The following is a 20,290-nucleotide window of genomic DNA, read 5'->3' as shown; positions in this document are numbered from 1 at the left end:
ACAGCCTTGCTCTGCCTCAGTTTCGCCCATGTCCGTGCGTCCATCCTGCTGCCTCCCAGGGATCCCCCCCCAGGGCGCAGCAGTCCCTGGGTCCAGCCTGGGGAGGGGACGGGACAGACGGACACCCGGAGCCCGAGAAAAGCGGCCGGAGCACAGGGCACTGCCCCGTGCCAGCCGGGGACAGTGGGGACAGGTGGGGACGGCCCCAAACCCTGCCCGGGCACACCCGTCCCCCATGCAGCATCTCAGCCCTCCCTGTGCCCGCCGCTCCTGCCCTTGGGCCACCTTGTCCTTGTCCCCAGGGAACTGGGGGGGACCGCGGTGTGGCGTGGCGGTGGAAAGCGTCCACGGCGTCAGTGCCCGTGGGTGCCGGGACGGGCAAGTGGGGCCCTATTTGCCTGAGGGAGTCCGCTCCACGCCGTAGCGCAGGAGGTGGTGCAGGTCCGTGAGCGCCCGTGGGGGGCCCGCTCCGGGCGCCCGCGGTGCCGTGCCGTGCCGCCCGTAGCCACCCACCGGCGCTTCGCCGCTGTTAAATGTGTGGTTCCTCTTGAGGTGGGCGCCGGGGCGGCCCGTGCCGTTGTTGGCGTTGAAGTTCAGCTGCTCGGGGTGCCAGGGCGGCCCCTCGGCAAAGTCCCCCCCATCCCCGCTGGGCGCCGAAACCACGCGCCGGCGGTCGGGGCTGGGGCGCGGCGTGCCGGCGAAGTCGCCGTAGGAGCTGCGGGGCGGGCGGCGGGCGCCGGCGGGGGGATGCTGCCGGGCACGGGAACCCTCGGGGGGGTCCCGGCCCCAGTGCCCATCGCCCGAGGAGTCGCTGAGTTCGGCCTCCAGCTCCTGGTCCACCAGGATGGCGTGGCAGGAGAGGGGCATGCCGCGGGCCGGGCGGCCGGGGCCGGCGTGGAGCCGGCCGGCAGCGGCGGCGGCAGCGGCGGCGGTGCCGGGGTCCCGCAGCGCGGCGTTGATGATGTTGTGGCTCTGCTCCCAGGTGCAGTTTTGGAGGGTGCCGGGGCAGCGCTTCTGCTGCAGCGGGGTCTGCTCCGGCGTGGGCAGGACGCCCGAGTCCAGGTCGTGTTGGCTCGCCTTGCCCAGCTCCTTGGGCCAGCCGTTGGGCATGAGCGGGGCCAGCAGGGCGCCGGGCTGCCCCGCGCGCGCTCGCCGCTCGCCCAGCCGGCTGACGCTCACCACCGACTCGCTGTGTGCCAGGATGGTCTCCTTGTCCTTGCGCCGCGCCAGCTCCTTGCGGTCCCGGTGCCCGATGAACCAGCAGACGCTGAAGCCCGAGATGACGGCGCCGATGACGAAGGCGGCCACGGAGGAGATCACCAGCAGGTTCACCGACACCAGCCCGTCCGGCTCGTCCACGAAGCTCTCGGTCACCAGCCCTTGGTGACGGCGGGGGGGGGGCATCAGGGGACGGCTGCGGCATCCCCCCGTGTCCCCGAGCCCCATCCCTGCCCCACACTCACCCTCGCACTCGCCCAGGTGCGATGTGCTGCCACCGGCAATGTCCTGCTCGAAAGCTGTCCTGTGGGGGAGGGGGGTGACATGACAAATTTGGGGGGGGGTCAGTCCCTAACAGCCTGGCAGAGGGCTGGCAGCTTGCTTCAGCCGGTGCTGAGTTTGCTGGGGTTAGGTTAGGGGAGTTGGTGGAGCTGATGCAGCTCAAGCTTCGCAGGCTCTGGGGAGCCCCTGAGACCCCCCCGTTCCCCTCGTGTGCCCCCACTGTTACCTGGGGCTGGGCTCCAGGAAGACGCAGGAGCCCTCGGGTGTCCAGCCACAGTAGGGATCCCGACTCCCAAGGCAGTTCCTGGCAGGGAACAGAGGGGTCAGGAACACCCCCGGCACAGGGGGGTGACACCCCGGCCCCCACCAGGAACCCCGCTCAGCACCATGCCGTGCCTCAGTTTCCCCCGGCGGTGCTCCCATTCCCAGCCCGACCCTGGCACGGGGCAAATTCACGGGGTGTCAGAGCAGCCCCCCCCTCCTCGCACGATGTCCCCTGCACTCACTTCATGCAGCCTGAGTGCTGCTGGCAGCGGGCCACGGGCACCCTGGCCACGCACGGGGGGAAGGCCAGCAGCAGGGACCCTGCCGCCTTGTCCAGCTCCAGGCCCAGCAGCCGCCGCTCGTCCTCTGTGTCCCGGCCACACCTGGGCATGGGGCAGAGCTCAGCTGGTGGGGCAGAGACCAGCTCCCCAGCGGGGGCTGGTCCGGAGTGGGGAGCTCGCCCGTGGGCCCCATCTCATCCACACACCCACCCCTCTGCCCCTGCACCCATCCAGCCCCCTTATCCTCCTGACCTGTTCCTTTCATCTGTCCATCCATCCATCTGTCCATCCATCCACCCTTAACCACCTCATTCCTCCTCCCATTTCACCTTGCAGCCATCAGTCAATCCCTCCATGACCATCTCATCCATCCAAGCCGCCCATCAGCCCGTCCACCCACCCATCAATCCAACCACCCTCCATCCACCCAGCCCTCCCCTTACCCACCCAACCATCCACCGCTCACCCACCCACCCTTCCATCCATCCGTCCACCCACCCACTCACCCATTCATTCAACCACCCATCCATCTGTCCGTCCACCCACCCTTCCATCCATCCACCCACGCTTCCATCCATCCATCCATCCATCCATCCACCCACCCACTTACCCATCCATCCGTCCGTCCGTCTGTCCGTCCGTCCATCCATCCGTCCGTCCACCCACCCGCCCACCCACCCATCCGTCCGCCCACCTCCCCTACCTCCCCGGCTGGTAGGTCTCAAACTCCTCCAGGAAGACGCTCTGGCTGCCGGGGGGCCTGGGCGCGGGGCTGCGGGTGGCGTTGGGATGGATGAGGAACTTGAGGACGGTGCCCGTGCTGGAGCCCAGGAAGACCACGGTGTGGTTGCCCCACGGCCCTGCCGCGTTGTCCACCACGATCTTGCGGAGCTGGTACCTGCAGTGTGAGCGGAGCGAGGCGCTGGGGCTGAGGGGAGCCCGTGGGAGGGGAAACTGAGGCAGGGTGGGAGCTGGGATCCCCTGGGGGATGGACAGATTGCAGCTAGCCCACAGCCGGAGCCACCGGGGAGCGTGGGGGACAGTGGAGATCCCACATGGAAACCGGTCCAGATCTCAGACAGACCTGGCCCGGATCCTGCCCAGGAACCAGGCAGACCCAGCGCAGATCCCGTCCAGATCCTGGCTCAGGATCCTGGCCAAACCCACTCAGGATCCTGCCTGGATCCTCCCCCAGTCCCAGCGGGTCTCCAGCCCAGATCCCACCTGGGATCCCCCCGTGACCCCTCATGGGACCCCAGCCGGTCCCCAGCCCCACGTGCCTGCCCCCAGCCCCGTGCGCGCCCTGCCTGCCCTGCCAGCAGGCCCGAGAGCACCGCGTGATTAATTCCCCGTCAAGCAGCAATTAAGGTAGATTTAATTAGGATGAGACGATCTCAACTGCAAAGTTTATGAGATTTATCTGGTCTCCTGGTGCTCGCCCGCTGCTGGCACGCGCCTGTGCGCCTCTCCGCGCGTGTGCAAGGGCAGCGCTGGCGGCTGCCAGCGCACCGGCATGAGTCATGCACGCGGACACGGCTGTGAGCACCCCACATGTACACAGGCCCCCCTCCGGGGGCCCCCCCCCGAACCTCCCCGGGCCTGATCCTGCCGCTGGGAGCTCACCGGCTCATGGTGCGGACGATCCAGGGCGCGTTGCCCAGGGACGGCACCGCCTCGTCCATCAGCGGGTGCGTCTTCACGAAGGTGAGGATCTCGTCGGGGAAGGTGCTGGAGGAGTTGTAGCGCATCCCCGGGGCCGCACAGCACCCGGGCCTGCCGCCATGGCACGCCGGGGCTCAGCGCCGTCACTGCACGGCTGGCACCTGTCCCCAACACTGTCCCCAGCCCCGTCCCCAGCCCTGTCCCCAGCGCCATCCCCTTCTCCGTCCCCATCCCCACCACTGTCCCTGCCAGCACCAGCCCTCAGGACCACTCCTGTCCTCATCCCTGTCCCCACCTCTGTCCCCACGTCCCTTTCCTGTCCCCATCCCTGTCCCCTGCGGTCACTCACTCACCGCGGCTTCGGCACCATGTCCTCGGGCACCGGCGTCCAGATGGACTCGGGGGATTTCTGCTCCCGGAAGCGTCCCTCGAAGACGGCGGCCACTTGGGTCATGTCGAAGGCGCACACGGCCGAGCCAGGGATGCTGGGGAGACACCGGCACGGGGTGAACACCCCGAGCCATCCCCACGTCCCCGCGGGGGGCACACGGTGGGCTCCCAGACCGGCTCGGAGCTGACCTGTTGGTGGGCGTGGAGAAGACGGCGAGCACCACGGGGCGCCCGTCCAGCTCCAGGATGTCGGTCACGGCCTGGATGACGTTGAAGTAGAAGTGCGAGTCGCCCGGCACGGAGCAGTTGAGCCGGGCCTTGAGGAAGGACGTCCACTGCTTCTCCAGCACCCGCTGCGAGCCCCCCATGTCGTTCTTGCACACCCGAGCCACTCGGGACACCACCACCTGCGAGGGACGCCCGTCACCGCCTGGCACCCGGCCCTGGGGACAGTCCCCTTGGCCCCGTTCCCACCCCAGCTGCCCCCCTGGGTCACCGCGGGGACCTCTCCGACCTTCTCCAGGTAGTTGAACTCCATGGCGATCTCGCGGAAGAAGAAGTAGACGTGGCTCCTCCACTCCACGGCGTGCACAAAGTAGGGCTCTGTGGGGACAGCAGGGTCAGGGCTGCTCCAGGACGGGATGAGAAGGGACAGGGACGGGTGCTGTGCCGAGCTGCGTGGCACCGTGCTCCACAAAACACCTTTGAACCACTTGGAGTCGTGCTTGACGGTGCGCAGGGTCGGGCTGTCCCCCAGGCTGCGGTAGATGACGGCATCGATGGCCAGGAAATCCGTCACCGTGGCCGTGAAGAGCATCCCCCCTGCGAGGGACAGAGGCGTGAGCGGGACGTGGGGGTGGGCGCGGGGAGGGTGACGGCACGCAGCGGGGGACGGACCTGTGAACAGCGCCACGTTGGCGTGCTTGGGGTCGTAGGGACACCGCGCCATGCCGCTGATGTTGTCCCCAACCGGCTCCAGCGTGTCCATCTGCAGCGGGCGAGATGGGGACGTGAGCGGGGCCACCATGGGGCCGTGAACAGGGCCATAGGGCCATGAGTAGGGCCACCACAGGGCCATGAACAGGGCCACCAAGGGGCCATGAACAAGGCCATGCGGCCATGAGCAGGTCCACCATGGGGCCGTGCAGGACAGTGGGGTCTGGCTGGCAGTGTCCCCAGCCCGGGGAGCAAGACACCCCCACAAGAACTGGACGTGGCACCCCGAGGACACACACGTCCGTGCTCACAAGCTCGGGCACATCCACGTGTGTGCCCTCCACTGCCTCCCGGCCCTGGGGGCACCAGGTGGCCCCAGGTGGCCCAGAGTGACCCCAGGTGGCCCCGGGTGACCCTAGGTAGCCCCAGGTGGCCCAGGGTGACCCCAGGTAGCCCCAGGTGGCCTCGGGGGGGGGGACACTCACGCTGTAGTTGGCGCAGACGGGGTTGAAGGCGTTGGTGCCGCACACGAAGAGCAGGCTCTCGTTCCGCACCAGCAGCACCTTGATGAAGTTTCGGCACTCTGCCTGCGCCGACGAGAGGGGGCCGTCAGCCTCCGCGCCCCCTCCCCGGCACCAGCCCCGCAGCCAGCCCCGGGGGGCTTCCCCCCACCACAGCCCCCTCGCTGCGAGGGTCTTGGGCTGGGCTAGGGCCGGGGTTTGGCCCCGCATGGCATTTACAGGACCTGGAAATTGGATTTCTTGCAGGTTATGGGCTATGCCTGTTCTGATCAGCGGGCCAGAAATAATTAATTACAAACCCAATTATACAAGCGTCCAATAAATCACGTCGGACACAAACGTTGGCAGGGAGCTGGGAGGCGGAGGGTGACACCGGGGGGGGACACAGGACACCGGGAGCTCTGCCCCCATGGCACGGGGTGCAGGAGGGCGAGGGGGGGCTCACGGGGCACGGACCCCCCCGTACCTCGTGTTTCCCCTTCATCCGGCAGATGCTGATGTCGTGCTGGTTCGACTGCCACGTCAGCTTCTGCTGGGAAGAGGTGGGGGGAGAAAATCCAGTGTGGGGCCAGGGCGAAGCCCCCCCCCCTGCTGGTGTGCCCATCCCCTCCCCAAAGCCCCCCGGGGGCTCGGCGCTTACCCGGTGGTAGCGCATCTCGCTGGCCGTGCCAGGCTCCAGGCTCACGCGGTAAACGTTGTCCCTGGGGGGGGGGGTGTGGGTGTCACCACCCCGTGGGGCTCGGGGACACCCCAGAGGGCTGCAGACTCTGGGGACAGCACAGAGCCCCCCCCCCAGGCCGTGCCATTGGGGTGTCCAACCCGCAGGGCACGAGGCTGGGGCAGATTTTGGGTGCCGGGGGCAGGTAACGGGGTCCCTCCTGAGCGAAGGGGGCTGCAGGGAGGTGTCAGGTGCCCTCCCTGGCCCCTCGGGTAAGGTTTGTGCCCCCCCCGTTCCCCACCTGTCCCCGATGAAGAGGGTCCGGTTGACCTTGAGGATGCGCTGGATGTTGAGGCGCTCGGTGCCAGCGCCCTCGGGGCCGGCCAGGCGGCTCGCCCCGTGGCCCACGAACACGGCGTAGTGCTTCACATCTGGGGGGGCACGGGGGACACACACACACACACACACAACACGGGGCGTCACGCTGCCACCCCATCCCCACAGCCGGGACAACCACCCTCCCCTATCCACAGGTGTCCCCAGAGCACCCCAAAACCCACCACCCCATCCCCGACCCCTCTCCAAGCCGTGTCCCCCACCCCCCCCGGTGCGCGGCACCCTGAGCCCCCCTCCCTGCGATGGGGTGTCCCCCGCAGGCACTCACAGTCCTCGGGGGCCACGGTGATGGGGCCGGGCTCCTCGGGGAAGGTGCCACGCGCCGTCCTCTCGGCTGCCAGCAGGAGCAGCAGGACCAGGGGGGCGCGGGGGGGCCGCATGGTCTCCCCCCGGCGCGGGAGGGTGCCCACCACACCTGCGGGCAGGGGACAGGTTGTGGGGGGGGGGCAGCACTCGGCGTCCCCCTTCCGGGACGTGCTGCTGAGCCCCATGGGTCCCCCCATCGCGGCACCCGCACCCCAAACCCATCGGAGAGCCGGCACCCTCATGGGGTGCCCCTGGTGTTGGGAATTTGTGTGTGTGGGGGGGGGGGTTGGCTCAAGGTGGGGGTCCTGGATGCTGGCGCTGGTGCGGTGCCAGCCGTGGGGGGCCAGCGAGGGGCGCAGGGCCGGGGGACGTGTCTGGGATTCGCGAGGGGGAAGCGAGTTCCTTCCCCGGCTGAAGAATTTCAAATATGCTGGGAAAAGCGGCCCCCACGCCCCCGCTCCCTCCCCGAGGCGCTCCCAGCGCCTGCGCAGCTCCGCACTGGGGCTACTGGGCCCAAACCGGGCTGCGGGCGTCCTGCGGGACGGGAGCGGGGTTCTTCGGGCACCTCACAGCCACAAACCCGTGGGGGGGAAATAATCCTGTGCACGGCCAGGCTGGGAGCCTGGGGACATGGGGACGGGGGGACTTGGGGTTGGGGGACATGGAGACAGGGATATGGGGATGGGGGGACATGGGGTCCATGGGGACATGGGGACGGGGGGACACAGGGAGCACAACCACCCCACAGATAGGGACATGGGGGAAGCCAGGGAGCGGTTTCCCCATCGCAGCCCTACAGCCGCCATCCGAAACCCGGTCAGGAGGCTTGGGGGATCAATGGGAACGCAGGAGCCCCCCCCAAAGCCACCGCTGCCACCGTCCCCTTTGGGGCTACCAGCCCCATCCTGCCTCCCCCGTCCCCGCTGCACGCCCGCGGGTGGCACCGCGTGGGGCAGAGGGGCCCGGGGCCAGGCTGGGTAATTAACAGCCGGGCAGTGATTTAATTGATTAGCAATCCAGGCAGAGCGGGTTAAATCGAACCGTCGCCCTCCTCTCGCTCGCGGGGAGCGAGGAGGGGGGGGTGACATTGTACAGGGCCAGGGGACACGACGCCTGGGCCACCCGACTCGACCCGGTCCCCTCTGCAGGTGTCACGGTCCCCAGGGAGCCGTGGCGCTGTCCCCATCCCTGTCCCCTCTGCAGCCTCACAGCCCCTGGGTACCCCCGACCCCGCTGTGCCACAGCCCCCGGGCAGGACCCGACCCCGGTGTCACAGCCTTGGGGACAAGCTGATCCCGACCCCACAGCGTCACAGCCCCCGGGGACACCAGACCCCATCCCCGTGGTGTCACAGCCCTGCTCACCCCCCGATGGCTTCCGGGGGGGGGGACAACCAAAGCCCCACACGTCCCCTCCCCAGGGACGGGGTAGGCGCAGGTTCCTGCTGGGGCCGCATCCTGCCCCCACCAGGTGACCTTGGGAACCAGCCTGGAATTTATTAATTATTATTATTATTTTTTTGTGTGCCTGGGCTATTTTTAAAAAGGCCATTAACGATTTAATCGCGATAATTAAAGCCTCGGTGCCATCTCCCCAGGCAGCTGTTGGAGGCTTTTACCACCTGTGCTGAGTTACGGGCCTCCCACCTCAACGGCCCCCCCAGGAGAGCTTGGCGCAGGCTTTTCATTTACCTGCAGCCTGGGACCTCTCCTCCAGCCTCGTTACCCTAACGAGCCGCCCTTTCGTGCTGGCAGCCAGCTCTCGGGGACCTTGGGTCCCCAGGGAGGTGACACGCGGGTCCTGGGGGCGGGTGTCCCGGGAACTCCCAGACCGGTTCCAACCAAATCTCACGGAAATCTCCAAATCGAATCAAATCTCGTAATGGGGCAGAAATCTCCAAATCATGGTAACTCCCAGACCAATTCCAACCAAATCTCACAGAAATCTCCAATTCCAACCAAATCTCCCAACGGGGCAGAAATCTCCAAACCGAAGCGTCCCCACGAGGTCCTGCTGGTGGCCAGAGGAAAAGGGGAGCCCTAAAAGGGAGCCCTAAAAGGGAGCCCTAAAAGGGAGCGAAGTCGCCTCGCGGCAAGGGAAGGGCTCAGCCCCATATCGGCCACCCGAGAATCCCCTCCTGCTCTGCCCACTGCCTCCCCTCCCCGCACAACCCCTCTCCCGGTGGGATTTGGGGTGCGGGACCCCCCCGGGAGGCCGCGCCGTCACCCCGGGGTGCTGTAACCCCAGCCGGTGGCTCCGGTGTCACCGTCCCCCGGCTCGGCGGTGCCGGGGAGCGGGAGGCCGGCGAGGCCAGGGGAAACCTGAGCCTCCGGCAGCATAAATGCCTCCGATTGTGTGGGGGAAGAAAAGCCAGCGGCTGGGTGGGGACAAGAAGAGGGTGGGGGACGGCGGCAAACAGGGCCCCCCTGTTCGGGGATTGCCACCGTGGGGAAACTGAGGCAGCGAGCGGCAGGGGGAGAGGTGCCCCTGGGCAAGGGGGGGTCCCAGCAGGGTCGGGGTCTGCGTGTTTGGGATAAGTGGGAGGGGGCCATGCCCGTGCTGGTTTTTTTTTTTTGGGGGGGGGCAACAGGCAGGCACACAGCCGTGCCACCTCCCGGGCACGTCCCCTGCTCCATCCCTGCTCCGTGCCTCAGTTTCCCCATCAGACACTGACCGTCTGCACCCACGGCCTTGGGATGGGGGGGGGACACAGCCGCTCATCTCATCTCTCCCCCCTGCCCTTTATCACCCCCCCCCCCAACACAGGATGAGGCGCAGCCCTGCAGTTTTGTGGTCCCCCCCCCCCAAAAAAAAATGCATCTGCGCTTCCCTGGGGCCCTCCCTTTGGGGACAGCCCCGATCCTCTGCAACCCTTCGGTGGCTGCTGGGGGGGGGGGGACTCATGCCGCCCCCTTCCCTCCTGGGGATGGGACCCCCCCCTCCCCATGTCACCTGGGCACAACTCCCACTCCTGCCCCCACCCCACCCCCCCCGGCACCCCCGCTCTGCCCACCTGAGCTCCGCCGCTGCTGGCCCTACGGCACGGCCAGCCACCTGTCCCCACCGCGCCGGCCACTTGCAGCGGGTGGCTCGGCTGCCTGGGTCCCATCACCAGCCCCTGGGGGGGAGGGATGCTGGGGCGGTGTCCCCCCCCCGGCAGCCCCCAGGACGCTGGGGGACTCCGGCGTCCCCACGGCACAGCCTGCGAGCCGCTCAGCTGTCGCATGCGCGTAGTCCCCCCCCCCCCTCCTCCAGGCTCCTCCGGGACCCCCGGGGGGAACGGGCCCCGCGCCCCCCGGCCGCGCCAGGTGGCAAGGTAGGGCTGATGTCACCGTAACCGGAGCCGGCCCCACGGCAGCTGTCACCGCGGCTGGGACGGCTTCGAGTCGGGGGCTGGCCTCCCCCGGACCCCCCCACGGTGCCGCGGCCTCCCCTCGCCGCGGTGCCGCGGTGCCACCGCCAACCGTGGTGGCAGGGAACGGCTGCCGGTGAGTCGGGACGCGGAGAGGACCGGGGGGGACACGGGGGTCCCCACAATGGGGTCACCCCCCCCCGTGGCCTCCCCAACAGCGTGGTGGCAGCGGTGACGAGGCCGCCCCCCAAACCAGCCAGGTTCCTTTATCCCCTCGCCACCTACACCGGGAGCGGGGCGCGGAGTTCATTTCGTCTCGTCCGATTTCCACTGGTCCCCGGGAGCTGAGATTTTTCTCCTTTTTTATATTTTTTTCAAATATAAAACCATTAAAAAAAAAAATAAAGGCGGGGAGCCCGGCTCTGAAACGCGTTTCAGCCCTTAAAATGCAATTTTCTGCAGTAAAAAATGGAGGTGGCGGCCCTGCACGCCCCAAATCGATCAGCCAGGGATCAACGGGTTCGTTAGGAGCCGGCCGGCGACGTTATCCAAAAAAACCCCATAGCGGGGGGGTGGTGGGGGGGGGCTCTGCGGTGTTATCCAACTATCTAAATCGCTTCCCTTTTAATAGGGGTAACGCGGGATTTTATGTGGTGGTTAGGGTAATGCCAATGAGCGATGAGCACAAATCGCCAGAGAGGAGGCAATTAGCTATGTTAATGAGTCCCTAATAAGCAGCACAAGGAGACTCTGAAAAAACCCAAACCTGCCCCAGGCCCCCCTGCAGCCCACCCAGAAACGGCCACACATCTCCCCCCCCCGCCCCCGGTGCCTGTCCCCACCCTGTCCCCCGGCACGTTTTTGGGACCCCCGTGGCTATGGGGTTGGGGCAGCCCCATGCAGGGTTTTGGGGTCACCCCAAATGGAAGGTTTTGGGGTCACCCCCCCCCCCCCAAAAAAAAAAAACAGGGGCTCGGGAAGCCCCCAGCCCAGCTGCTGCTGCCACCCAGCCGGGATGGCCGGCTCCCCGGGGTGTGGGGTGGGGGGGACACAGGGCCCCCCCCCCCCCAGGTTTCCGTTCCACCCGGGGTCGGCCCCGCTGTCCGGGGACGGTTCAGATGGCAGGGCCGGGAAGCAGCTGTCCCCGCGGCGGGGACGGAGCAAATGTCACCCCGGCCACCTGGCACCATCCCCAGCCCCTGCCACACACTCCCCCCCCCCAAAAGCAACGCCACCCAGGGGGGGCGGCTGCAGGCATTTGGCACCTCCGGGACCCAAGGGGATGCCAAGAGGATGGGGCCCCCCCTTGCCCTGCATCCCCCCGCCATCAACAGGGGGCCCCGTGCTGGTGACAGGGACACCAGGCCGTCGGCTGGGGGGGGGGACACAGTGACAGCACCCCCCCCTTTACCTTGGCGCTTCCGCGGCGCCGCCGGCTCAGATGTCCCCGCTGCTCCCGGCGGGCCCCCCCCGGCCTCGCGCTCCGGTTACCGGCTCCGCTTACAGCTGCTGTTTATAGTCCCTGTCCCCCCCCGCAGCACCCCTCACTGCCCCCCCCCCCCACCATGAGCCCCCCCCTAGGACCCAGGCATTGAGCTCTGGGGGTGGCAGGGACCCCGTGGTCCCTTGGGGGGGCTTTGTCCCCATCACCCCCCATCACCCCCAAGTATTGTTCCTGTTCCAGTCCCCCCTCCCCCCGTACTCATCACCCACCTTGGGTGCACGGTGGGGGGGGACACGAGGGTGCCACCCATATGGGTGGCTTTAATTTACATATTAAATCATTTAATTTGCATATTAAATCCCCCTCATCTGCATATTAAGGACAGTTTCCTATCAAGGAGGCGAAAATAACCCCCGGGGTGGGCACGGGATGCGTGGCGGGACAGGCACCCGGGGTGCTGGGGCTGCGTGTGTCCCCCCCCCAGTGCCACCGGTCCCCAGGGCACCTCGCCTCCTCACGCCCCTCTGGGCACAGCCACTGCCCCCCCTTGTCCCCAAAGCCACACAACCCCCTGCTTGTCCCCTGTTGTAGGGGGCACCCTACAATAACAAACGTGTGTTTAAACCCAGCTCCAAGGGGGCACCCTACAATAATAAAACCCAGCTCCAAGGGGGCACCCTACAATAACAACCCCCCACCCCAAACTCCGCTCCAGGTGGGGACCCCACGACAACAAACCGGCACCCTACAATAACAAACCCGTGTTTAAACCCAGCTCCAGGTGGGAACCCTACAACAACAACAACCCCGTGCAGACCCAGCATTAAAAGCCCCCCCCCCGCGACACGAGGCCGGCGTAAAACAACGTTTAGAAGCATCCCAGCAAAACAAAGCAGCCGATGTCACCCCAGTTTTGGGGAAACAACTTTCCAATCACAAGCCCACGGGTCCCAGGAACCCGGCACGGAGAGCCAGCCAGGCAGGAGGAGGCCCATCAGCCTCCTCGTTTTTTAAGCCCTAATGAAAGTTTATTTGGTGTTGTTTTTATTTCCTCTTTAGCCTCCCCCGCGTCTCCTCCACGCCGGGACGCGCTCGGCTGCCTCGCTCTCTTTGGGAAAATGTTACCTTTAATTGCTCCAAGGCCAGGCACCAGCGCCTTGATTTGAAATTTCTACGCTTCAGAAAACTTATTTGTAGTTAAAGAAGATGAAAATATCCGCCGTGCTCTGCGAAGGCACGCGGCGGGACCGACGGAGAGAAGCCAGGGGCGCGGGCGGGCGCAGGGGCTTCGCAGCCCCTGGGACCACGCGTGTCCCCGAGGTGACAGCAGCCCCCCGGGCACCCGCTTTGTGCCCCCCCACTCCCTGCTCCAAGCCAGGCACCTTGTGGGTGCGCTGCGGGCTGAGCTCTGCCGGGGGAGCAGCACCCAAATTTCGGGAAGGGGCTGCCCCGGTGCCCCGTTCGCCCCCCTGCCCCATGGCATGGCACAGCACAGCTCCGGCTGGGGGCCACTCGGGGCCCCCCCAGAGCCACGACCCCCCCGGAGCCACGACCCCCCTGCTCCCTGGCCATGCTTTGGGGCACGCTGGAGCCGGGCGGCGCGGGCACCGGAGAGGGGGCCGCGGGATGCTGGCGGGGAACAAAGGGCCATTGTTCGCAGTCGCGCCCCCCGCGCCTCCGCCTCCGCGCCCGCTGCCTCGCCGGAAGGTCAGGTGTTGCCTCGCTGCCCCCGAAACAGCCCCGAGCTCTGCCACTGTCCTCAAATTGTCCCCGTGGCACAGGCCGGCGCTCGGCTCCCTCCTGGCTGCGGGGCCTGGGACTGGGCCGGGACCCCCGGGGGGTCCTCGCCCCGAACTGAAGTGGCCTTGAGGACACCTCCACCGGTGCCACCGCCACCCGGTGCCACCACCCCCTGCGCACACCCTCACCGGTGCCACCATCACCCTCACGCCTGTGGGCAGGGGGGGGGCTGCGGGAGCTGGGGGGCCGCATTCACATCCCTCCTCCGTGCACAACTCATCCCCCGTGCCAGCCCCGCGTGTCCCCCCCCCCCAGTGCCACCACCACCACCACAAAGCCCCCTCCCGGCCGGGAAGGTGACAAAGGCTCCCCGAGCCACCACCACGGGACACGGGGACCCCCGGGTGTTCCCCCCCCGGGGCCGAGCAGATGCGCACGGCGAGGCAGATGTGTTGCTAAGGGCCCAGGAGCGGCAGCAAGGAGGGGAAAAAAAAAAAAAAAAAAAAGATTATTGATTCGCGCTTCCGGGGGAGGAACTGTTCAAAGGCGGAGGGAGCCTTTGAGGAGGATTTCAAAGGGCCGGGGAGGGAACAGGCACAGGAGGCTCGGTGGCGCTGGGGTCCGTGGGCACCGGGTGCCTGCCGTGTGTGCACCGGTGCCAGCGTGTTTGCCGGCTGCCACGGGTGCACACGCATGTGCAGGTGTTGGTGTGGGCACACGCGTGTGCACAGGTGTCGGCACAGGATGGCACCAGGTTGCGTGCGTGTGTTGGTGCACGTGCACCGGGGTTGGCACGGGCACACCGGTGTCAGCTTGTGCATGCTGCGGCTGCTGTGTGAGTGTGCAAGGCAGGGAGCTCGTGCACTGCGTGCACAGGAATGCAGGTGTGCACGCAGCGCCGGTGTGTGTGCGGGTGCCCGTTGTGCACGTGGGGGTGCACGTGTTGGCACAAACGGCTGGCACGAGCGTGTGTGGTGCTGCCACAGGTACACATGTTGGCACGCAGGGCTGGCACGAGGGTGTGCGGGGCTGCCACGCATGTGCGTGCACAAGCACGTGCAAGCCACGGGGGCCGTGCACGAGGCGAGGGCCGCAGCGTGGGCATGAGCACGCCGGTACCGGGGGGGGCACAGGGGGCCAGGCAGCACCCGTAGGAACCGTCCCCGGCCACCGCGCACCCGGCCCCAGGCTGGGGACCTGGGGGCTCGCTGGGGCTGGGGGGGGGATGCCCGGGGGTGGGTGCCTGCCCCCATGGCGCGGCGCAGGGGCTATTCGCAGCACTGACCTCACGCCGCGTAAGCTAACTCCCGGAAAGGTGAAATGAAGGATACGGCGCAGCAGGTGCCGGGGCAGCTGCCGGGGTTATTTGCAGCTCCGCGCTCGCTACCTGCTGCCGACGCCATGCCGAGCCGGGCAGGATCCGGCCCCTCGCGGCGCAGGGGCTGCGGGTGCACAAGCGGGGACGCTTCCTGGCTCCCGGCCTCCCAAATCACCTTCTGAACGCTTCCTAATTTACTGGCACTTTATCTCGACGTCCCCCCGGCGGGAGGTGATGAATTGGGCCGATAATCAAACCTCACCGAGGGCATGTGGGTGCTCGCCCGCCCCGGGAGCAGCCGGTGCCTCTGCCCATCCCTCCCTCCTCCTTCACCTTGGTTTTGGCACCGCAGGCCGGGACGGATGGCGGCGGCCACCTCCCCAGTCCGGTCCCGGCTGCGCCACCCCTGCTCCGTGCCTCAGTTTCCCCACTTGGCACCCAAACACCCCGCAGGCATTCACAGCTCTCTGTCACCCCCACGGGGACACCTCACGGTGTGGGCTGGTGTCCCCCCCCCCCCCCCCCCGGCACCAAACTCAGGGCCGGGGGACAGAGAGGAGCACCCTGCGCCGAGCTCGGCCGCGGCGCTGCGGGGTTTGATGGGATTATCCCCGTGGGCAGGATTACACGGGGAAGAGCTGGGGATTAGCCATGGCGCATCAGCACGCTGCCTCCGCAGCCACGGCCGGCCTCGCTGTCAGCCAGCCGAGGGCCTCCGCGCCGCACTGGGAAGAACTGGGAAGAACTGGGACTGAGCCGGGGCGGCCAGGCCCTCGGCCCTGCCACCGGGGTCCCCCGGGAGCTCCTCTGGGGACCGCTGGCTTCGGCAGCCACCGCCGCCTGCTGTTTAATTAACCGGCTGCTGCTTGCAGGAACGGCACAAAGAGACGAGAGGGATCTTTTTTTTTTTTTTTTTTTCCTTTTTTTTTTTTTTTTAAATTTGACAAAATTGTAATTAAATAGGGAGTAAAAATCCTGTTAGCACAACCCAGCCCCGCTGGGAGGCTCCTGCGCTCCAGACGATCCTTCTCCCTCTCCCTCCCGCCTTCGCTGAGGGAACCGGGACCTCGCTCCGAGCCGTGGCCACGCTCCACAGCCGGTGGGGGGGGGACGGCAAGGACGAGCAGGAGGACCCCAAAAGCCACCCCTCCTCCGTGCCGGGGCTGCCTGGGGGGGTCTCAGCACCATCCCTGTGCCTCCAGGCCACGAGGGGCCGGTGGAAAGCCAGAGCCCCCCCGGCATCGCCACGCTCCACGGGAGAACCTCACCAAAAGGGACCCTGAGAGCGGCCCCGATGTGGGAGATGTTCCCCAAGGGCCCCCCCCCCCCCCCGGCCCCGGCTGCTCCCCACGGCGCACACAGCTCAGCCCACTGAAAAATTAAATCGCGTCCAGACCGGCAGGTTTAATTAAAAATCCTCGGGCTTGGCTAAGGACACGAGGCGAGTCCGGTGCTGCAGCGCGGAGCTGCGGCGAGCCCCGGGACGCGGCGAGCATGGCGGGCGGGCGCGGGTCTTGCAGCTGGGGAGGGAGAGGGGTCGCTGAGGACCCCCCCCCCCGGCACCGGTATGGCACAGCCGGTGCTACCGGTGTGGAGGATCTCAGGACGCACTGGTCTAACTGGGAGCCGAGCTATCACGTGGCTTGTGCTGCTGCTGCCGAAGCAGAGCGAGGGCCGAGGGGGCGTGCGAGGGGGACGGTGACACCCAGGCGTGCGCGGTGACACCCAGGTGTGCGAGGGGCACGGTGGCACCCGGGTGTGCGCATCGCCGCCCGCACCATGACTTCCAGCCAAGGGGGGGCTCCTGGCAGGGCCGGAGGGGGCTGCGAAGCCCCCGAAACCTTCCCGGACTCCAGAGAGCACCAGTCTCTCCGGCCCCGCAGCGGGAACCGCGCGGCCACAGGCGTGTGCGCACACCCACGCGCGTGCACACCCGCAGACGGCATCGCAGCCCGGCTTCGGGGCGAGCTGCTGAGCCGCCGGGGCTGGGATTGGGGCGATTTCCCTTTGTTTATGGGAACGGCAACGCGGAGCCCAAACGGCTTCGCGAGCAGGTCCTTGCGCTCCGGGAAGGGGCCGTGCTGCCCCCGATCCCAAAGCCCCTGCCCAAGAGGGACGTTCTGGACCCCCCCCCCACCCGCTGTGTCCCCCTCCCTCCCAAATACAGCCACGTGCCCCGGTGACAGCGGTGACCCAGTTCCCGTGTCACCCCGGGAACGCCGCAAAAAGGGGCTCCTGGCGGCACCGGGGACGCACCGCTAACCACAGCCCTACATGCGGGGCTCAGCACCCCCCGGATCTGGTCCCGGGCACCGCAGAGGGATGCGGGCACCTGCCAGCACGACCCCAAGGGGTGGGGACAGAAACGCCGGGGGGGGGGGGGGCTCGGCTTGCACCCGGGGCCGGATCCTGCGCCTCCTGGCTGCGCGCAGAGCCGGGAGCTGCCCTCTAGTGTCACCAGTTCAGGCCCTAAATTTTGGCTAAAATCGCAGGCGAGGACGGCGGGGGCTGCCGCCGAGCACCCCGGCTGCCAGCACAGCCCTTTCGCAGCGGGACAGCGGGGGGGGGGGGGGACGGACGGGATGGCCTCGGAGCACCCCCCCCAGTGCCTCCCCCCAGCAGGATCCGGCCCCACAGCTGCCGGGCACCCAAGGGGCCAACCTGGACCCAAACAGGGCCGGGGCGAAGGCGCTGGGGCCGGATGGGCTGCCATTAAATGGGGGGGGGGGGGGGGAGGGAAGAAAAGGGGGGGGGGCACACAGTGGTGCCACCTTTGTCCCCATCTCCCCAAGCTGCCAGGAGGCAGGTGGCGGGGGGGGGGACCTCCCCTAGGCCTTCCCCAGGGGGATGCAGAAGGTCCCTGGGCGCACAGAGGCTGTGCAGCACCCGGCTCCATGGCGGGGGGGGGGTCCTCTTTGTACCCCCCCATGGCTGGCTGCTCCCAGCCTGCTGGCTGAGGGGAAACTGAGGCAGGCCAGGGCCAGCGGCGCTCGCCCAAGGTCACCCCGAGGCGCCGGCATGGCTCGGCCCCGCTGCTCCGCTCCCTGGGGGGGGCTGCCCCCAGCACCCCGAGCAGGGCCAGGCCCCCACTGCCCCCCCCCGCCCCGTATGGGGGCACCCAAGGGTGCTGGTGGGGCCGAGGGCTGAGCAGGATGGTGCTCAGGGCCCCCCACCCCAACTGACCTGGGTGATGGGGAAGTGGAGGAGGCCACGTTGTGGGGGGGGGATGCTCGGGGTGCTCAGGGTGACAGAGCAGGATCTGGACCAGGCTTCCCCCCCCCATATTATTTTGGGGTTATGTTACCCCCCCCCCCACCATCAGCACCACGGTGCTGAGCCCCGAAGGGAATGACAGCCCCCCCCGCTAGACCCACTGACACCCCCTGCATGAGGGTCCCTGGCCATGTCCTGCAGCTGGGGGGTGCCAGCCCCCCCCGCAGCTCACACAGGGGGTGCCCCAATTCTGCAGGGTGCCCCCCCCCCCCGAAACCTCACAGGAATAGGGAGAAAAAGTTATGGCCGCGGCGAGACAGAGCCAGGCAGCCCCCCCCTTTGGGGGGGCTCCACCATCTCCAGCTCCATGGGGCTCTTTGGGGGAGGGGGGGTCCCCTACTGCTGCCCCCCACTCCAAACCCTCGCTGCCCTCCTCCACCCTTCGGAGGCTGCACTGGCCATGCCCCCCCCCCCTCCCCCATTGCAGCCCCAACCCAGCCAAAGCTGCATGGGGGGGGGGGGGGGGGCACACACCAGCCCCCACCCCTTTCATTCCTGTCCCCCCCCCCAACAACACAAACCCTGGCTGCTTCCCAAAGAGGCGGCGGAGGCAAAACGGAGCCCAATGAAGCAGGCAGCCCCCCCCCCCACCCCCCCCAATTCCGTCTTTTCTCCATCCTGCCAGCCCGAGGGTGGGGGCTGCCCCCCTCCCCCCCCCAGCTCAGCACCTCTCTGTATCCCGAGGGGGGGGGAGTCAGGATGTGGGACGGGGGTGCTGAGGTGGGCTGGGGGGGGGGGGAGGTTGGGAGCTGGGTGCTGGATGGGTGCGGTATTGGGGTGCTGGGGGGGGCTCCAGGGTGCGGGGGGGGCATGGGGGTGCTGGGCTGGGGGGGGTCTCGGGGGACCAGGGTGCAGGGAGGGGGTGATGGGAGGAGATGGGGGGGTGCGGGATGGGGATGCTGGGGGGGAGCCGAGGAGGTGGGGGGGGGATTGAGGTGCGGGGGGGGGGCGCGGGGGGGGGGGGGGGGGCTGCAGGATGGAGGTGCCAAAGATTGGGGAGGGGAGGGCAAAGGGGGGGGGCACCGCGGTGCGGGAGGGAAGGGGCAGGAGGGGAGCGGGTTGGGGGGGACCGGGGTGGGGAGCGGGGGCCGGGGGAGGGCCGGGGTGCGGGCAGGGGGCGCGGGGGGGGGCCGGGGGGGTCCCTGCAGCCCGTGACCCTTCAAGGTTCCGCCTGCTCCGCCCGGGGAGCCGCTAACAAAAGCGCCGCTTCCCAATGCAGCAGCAGCAGCAGCAGCAGCCGGGCGGGGGGGGGGGGGGAGGGCCGCCGGGGGGGGGCATTTTCCTTTTTTTTAAAAAAATTTTTCCCCCCCTTTTTTTTTATTTTTTTTGTCCCCCACCCTCCCACCCCGGGGAGAGCCGCAGCCCCCCTCCCCACCCCGGCAGCCCCCTACGGATGGAAGGTGGAGGAGGGGGGGGGGGCGAAACTTCACCCCAATTCCTTTTGGGGCGGGGGGAGGGGGGGGGCACGGATAAAAACCGGGAGAGAACGGCTGAGATTTGGGCGGGGGGGAGGGGGGGGGGGGGGGGGACCGCATCACCGGGGGGGGGGGGGGGAGAAGGAATGGGAGGGGGGGGGGGGGGGGGCACCGGCCGCGTTCTTACCTTGAACCCCCGGGGGCCGGAGGTCTGGGGGGGGCGCTCCGGGGGGGGGGGGGGTGGCACGGCTTGGGGGGGGGCACCGCGCACCTGCGCCCGCCGGCAGCACGGGCTCCGCTCGGCTCGGCCCCGCTCCGTGCGCGCCGCCGCGGCGGGAGGCGCCGGGGCCACCGGGCGGGGCGGGGCCGAGAACGGAGCGAGAAGGGGGGGGGGGGAGGCAAAAGAGAGGGGGGCACGGCCGGAGCCTCCTCGTCCGTCCCCCCCCCCCCCCCCCCCCTCCCCCTCCCCGCCTTGCCCTGCCCCCGGTCCCCGTTTTGAAGAGGGGAGGAGGGGGCAGCGCCCACCCCCTTGTGTCCCCCCCCCCAGGCCTGTGTCGGTGCCCCCAGCTCGGTTCGGCACTGGGGGGGGGGTTGGGGGCCCCCCCCCGGCTCCCTGACCCACTCGTGTCCTCCTTCACCCCCCCCCCGCAAAAGGGCTCCCCCCTTTCCTGCACCGAGACCCCCCCAACTCTGGCTCCAGAGGGGTGCTGGGGGCACTCCCCCCCCCCCCGCCTCAGTTTTCCCCCTACAAAAGCCCCCCCGCCTCCATCCCCTCCCTGGCCCTATAGAGCCGGTGGGACCGAGCCCCCCCCCCCCCAGCCTCAGTTCCCCCCC

The 20,290-nt window shown here is 68.3% G+C and overlaps 1 protein-coding gene across 1 annotated transcript; it reads right to left on the bottom strand.

Moving 5' to 3' along the window:
• Positions 1-390: 390 nt before the first annotated feature.
• On the bottom strand, positions 391-6,988 carry SEMA6B (semaphorin 6B). The gene is made up of 16 exons (XM_035567765.1): positions 6,877-6,988; positions 6,514-6,643; positions 6,195-6,255; positions 6,021-6,083; positions 5,519-5,620; positions 4,995-5,085; positions 4,800-4,919; positions 4,612-4,700; positions 4,287-4,504; positions 4,061-4,192; positions 3,669-3,818; positions 2,749-2,943; positions 2,007-2,147; positions 1,727-1,804; positions 1,464-1,522; positions 391-1,379 (listed from the first exon to the last, which is right to left on the bottom strand). The coding sequence occupies exons 1-16, from the start codon at positions 6,986-6,988 to the stop codon at positions 391-393; spliced, it is 2,730 nt and encodes a 909-aa protein (XP_035423658.1).
• Between the last annotated feature and the right edge of the window lie 13,302 nt (positions 6,989-20,290).

This window comes from Cygnus atratus, chromosome 26 (genome assembly GCF_013377495.2).
Source record: "Cygnus atratus isolate AKBS03 ecotype Queensland, Australia chromosome 26, CAtr_DNAZoo_HiC_assembly, whole genome shotgun sequence".
Classification (NCBI taxonomy): domain Eukaryota; kingdom Metazoa; phylum Chordata; class Aves; order Anseriformes; family Anatidae; genus Cygnus; species Cygnus atratus.
This window is presented reverse-complemented; position numbering and strand designations above follow the sequence as displayed.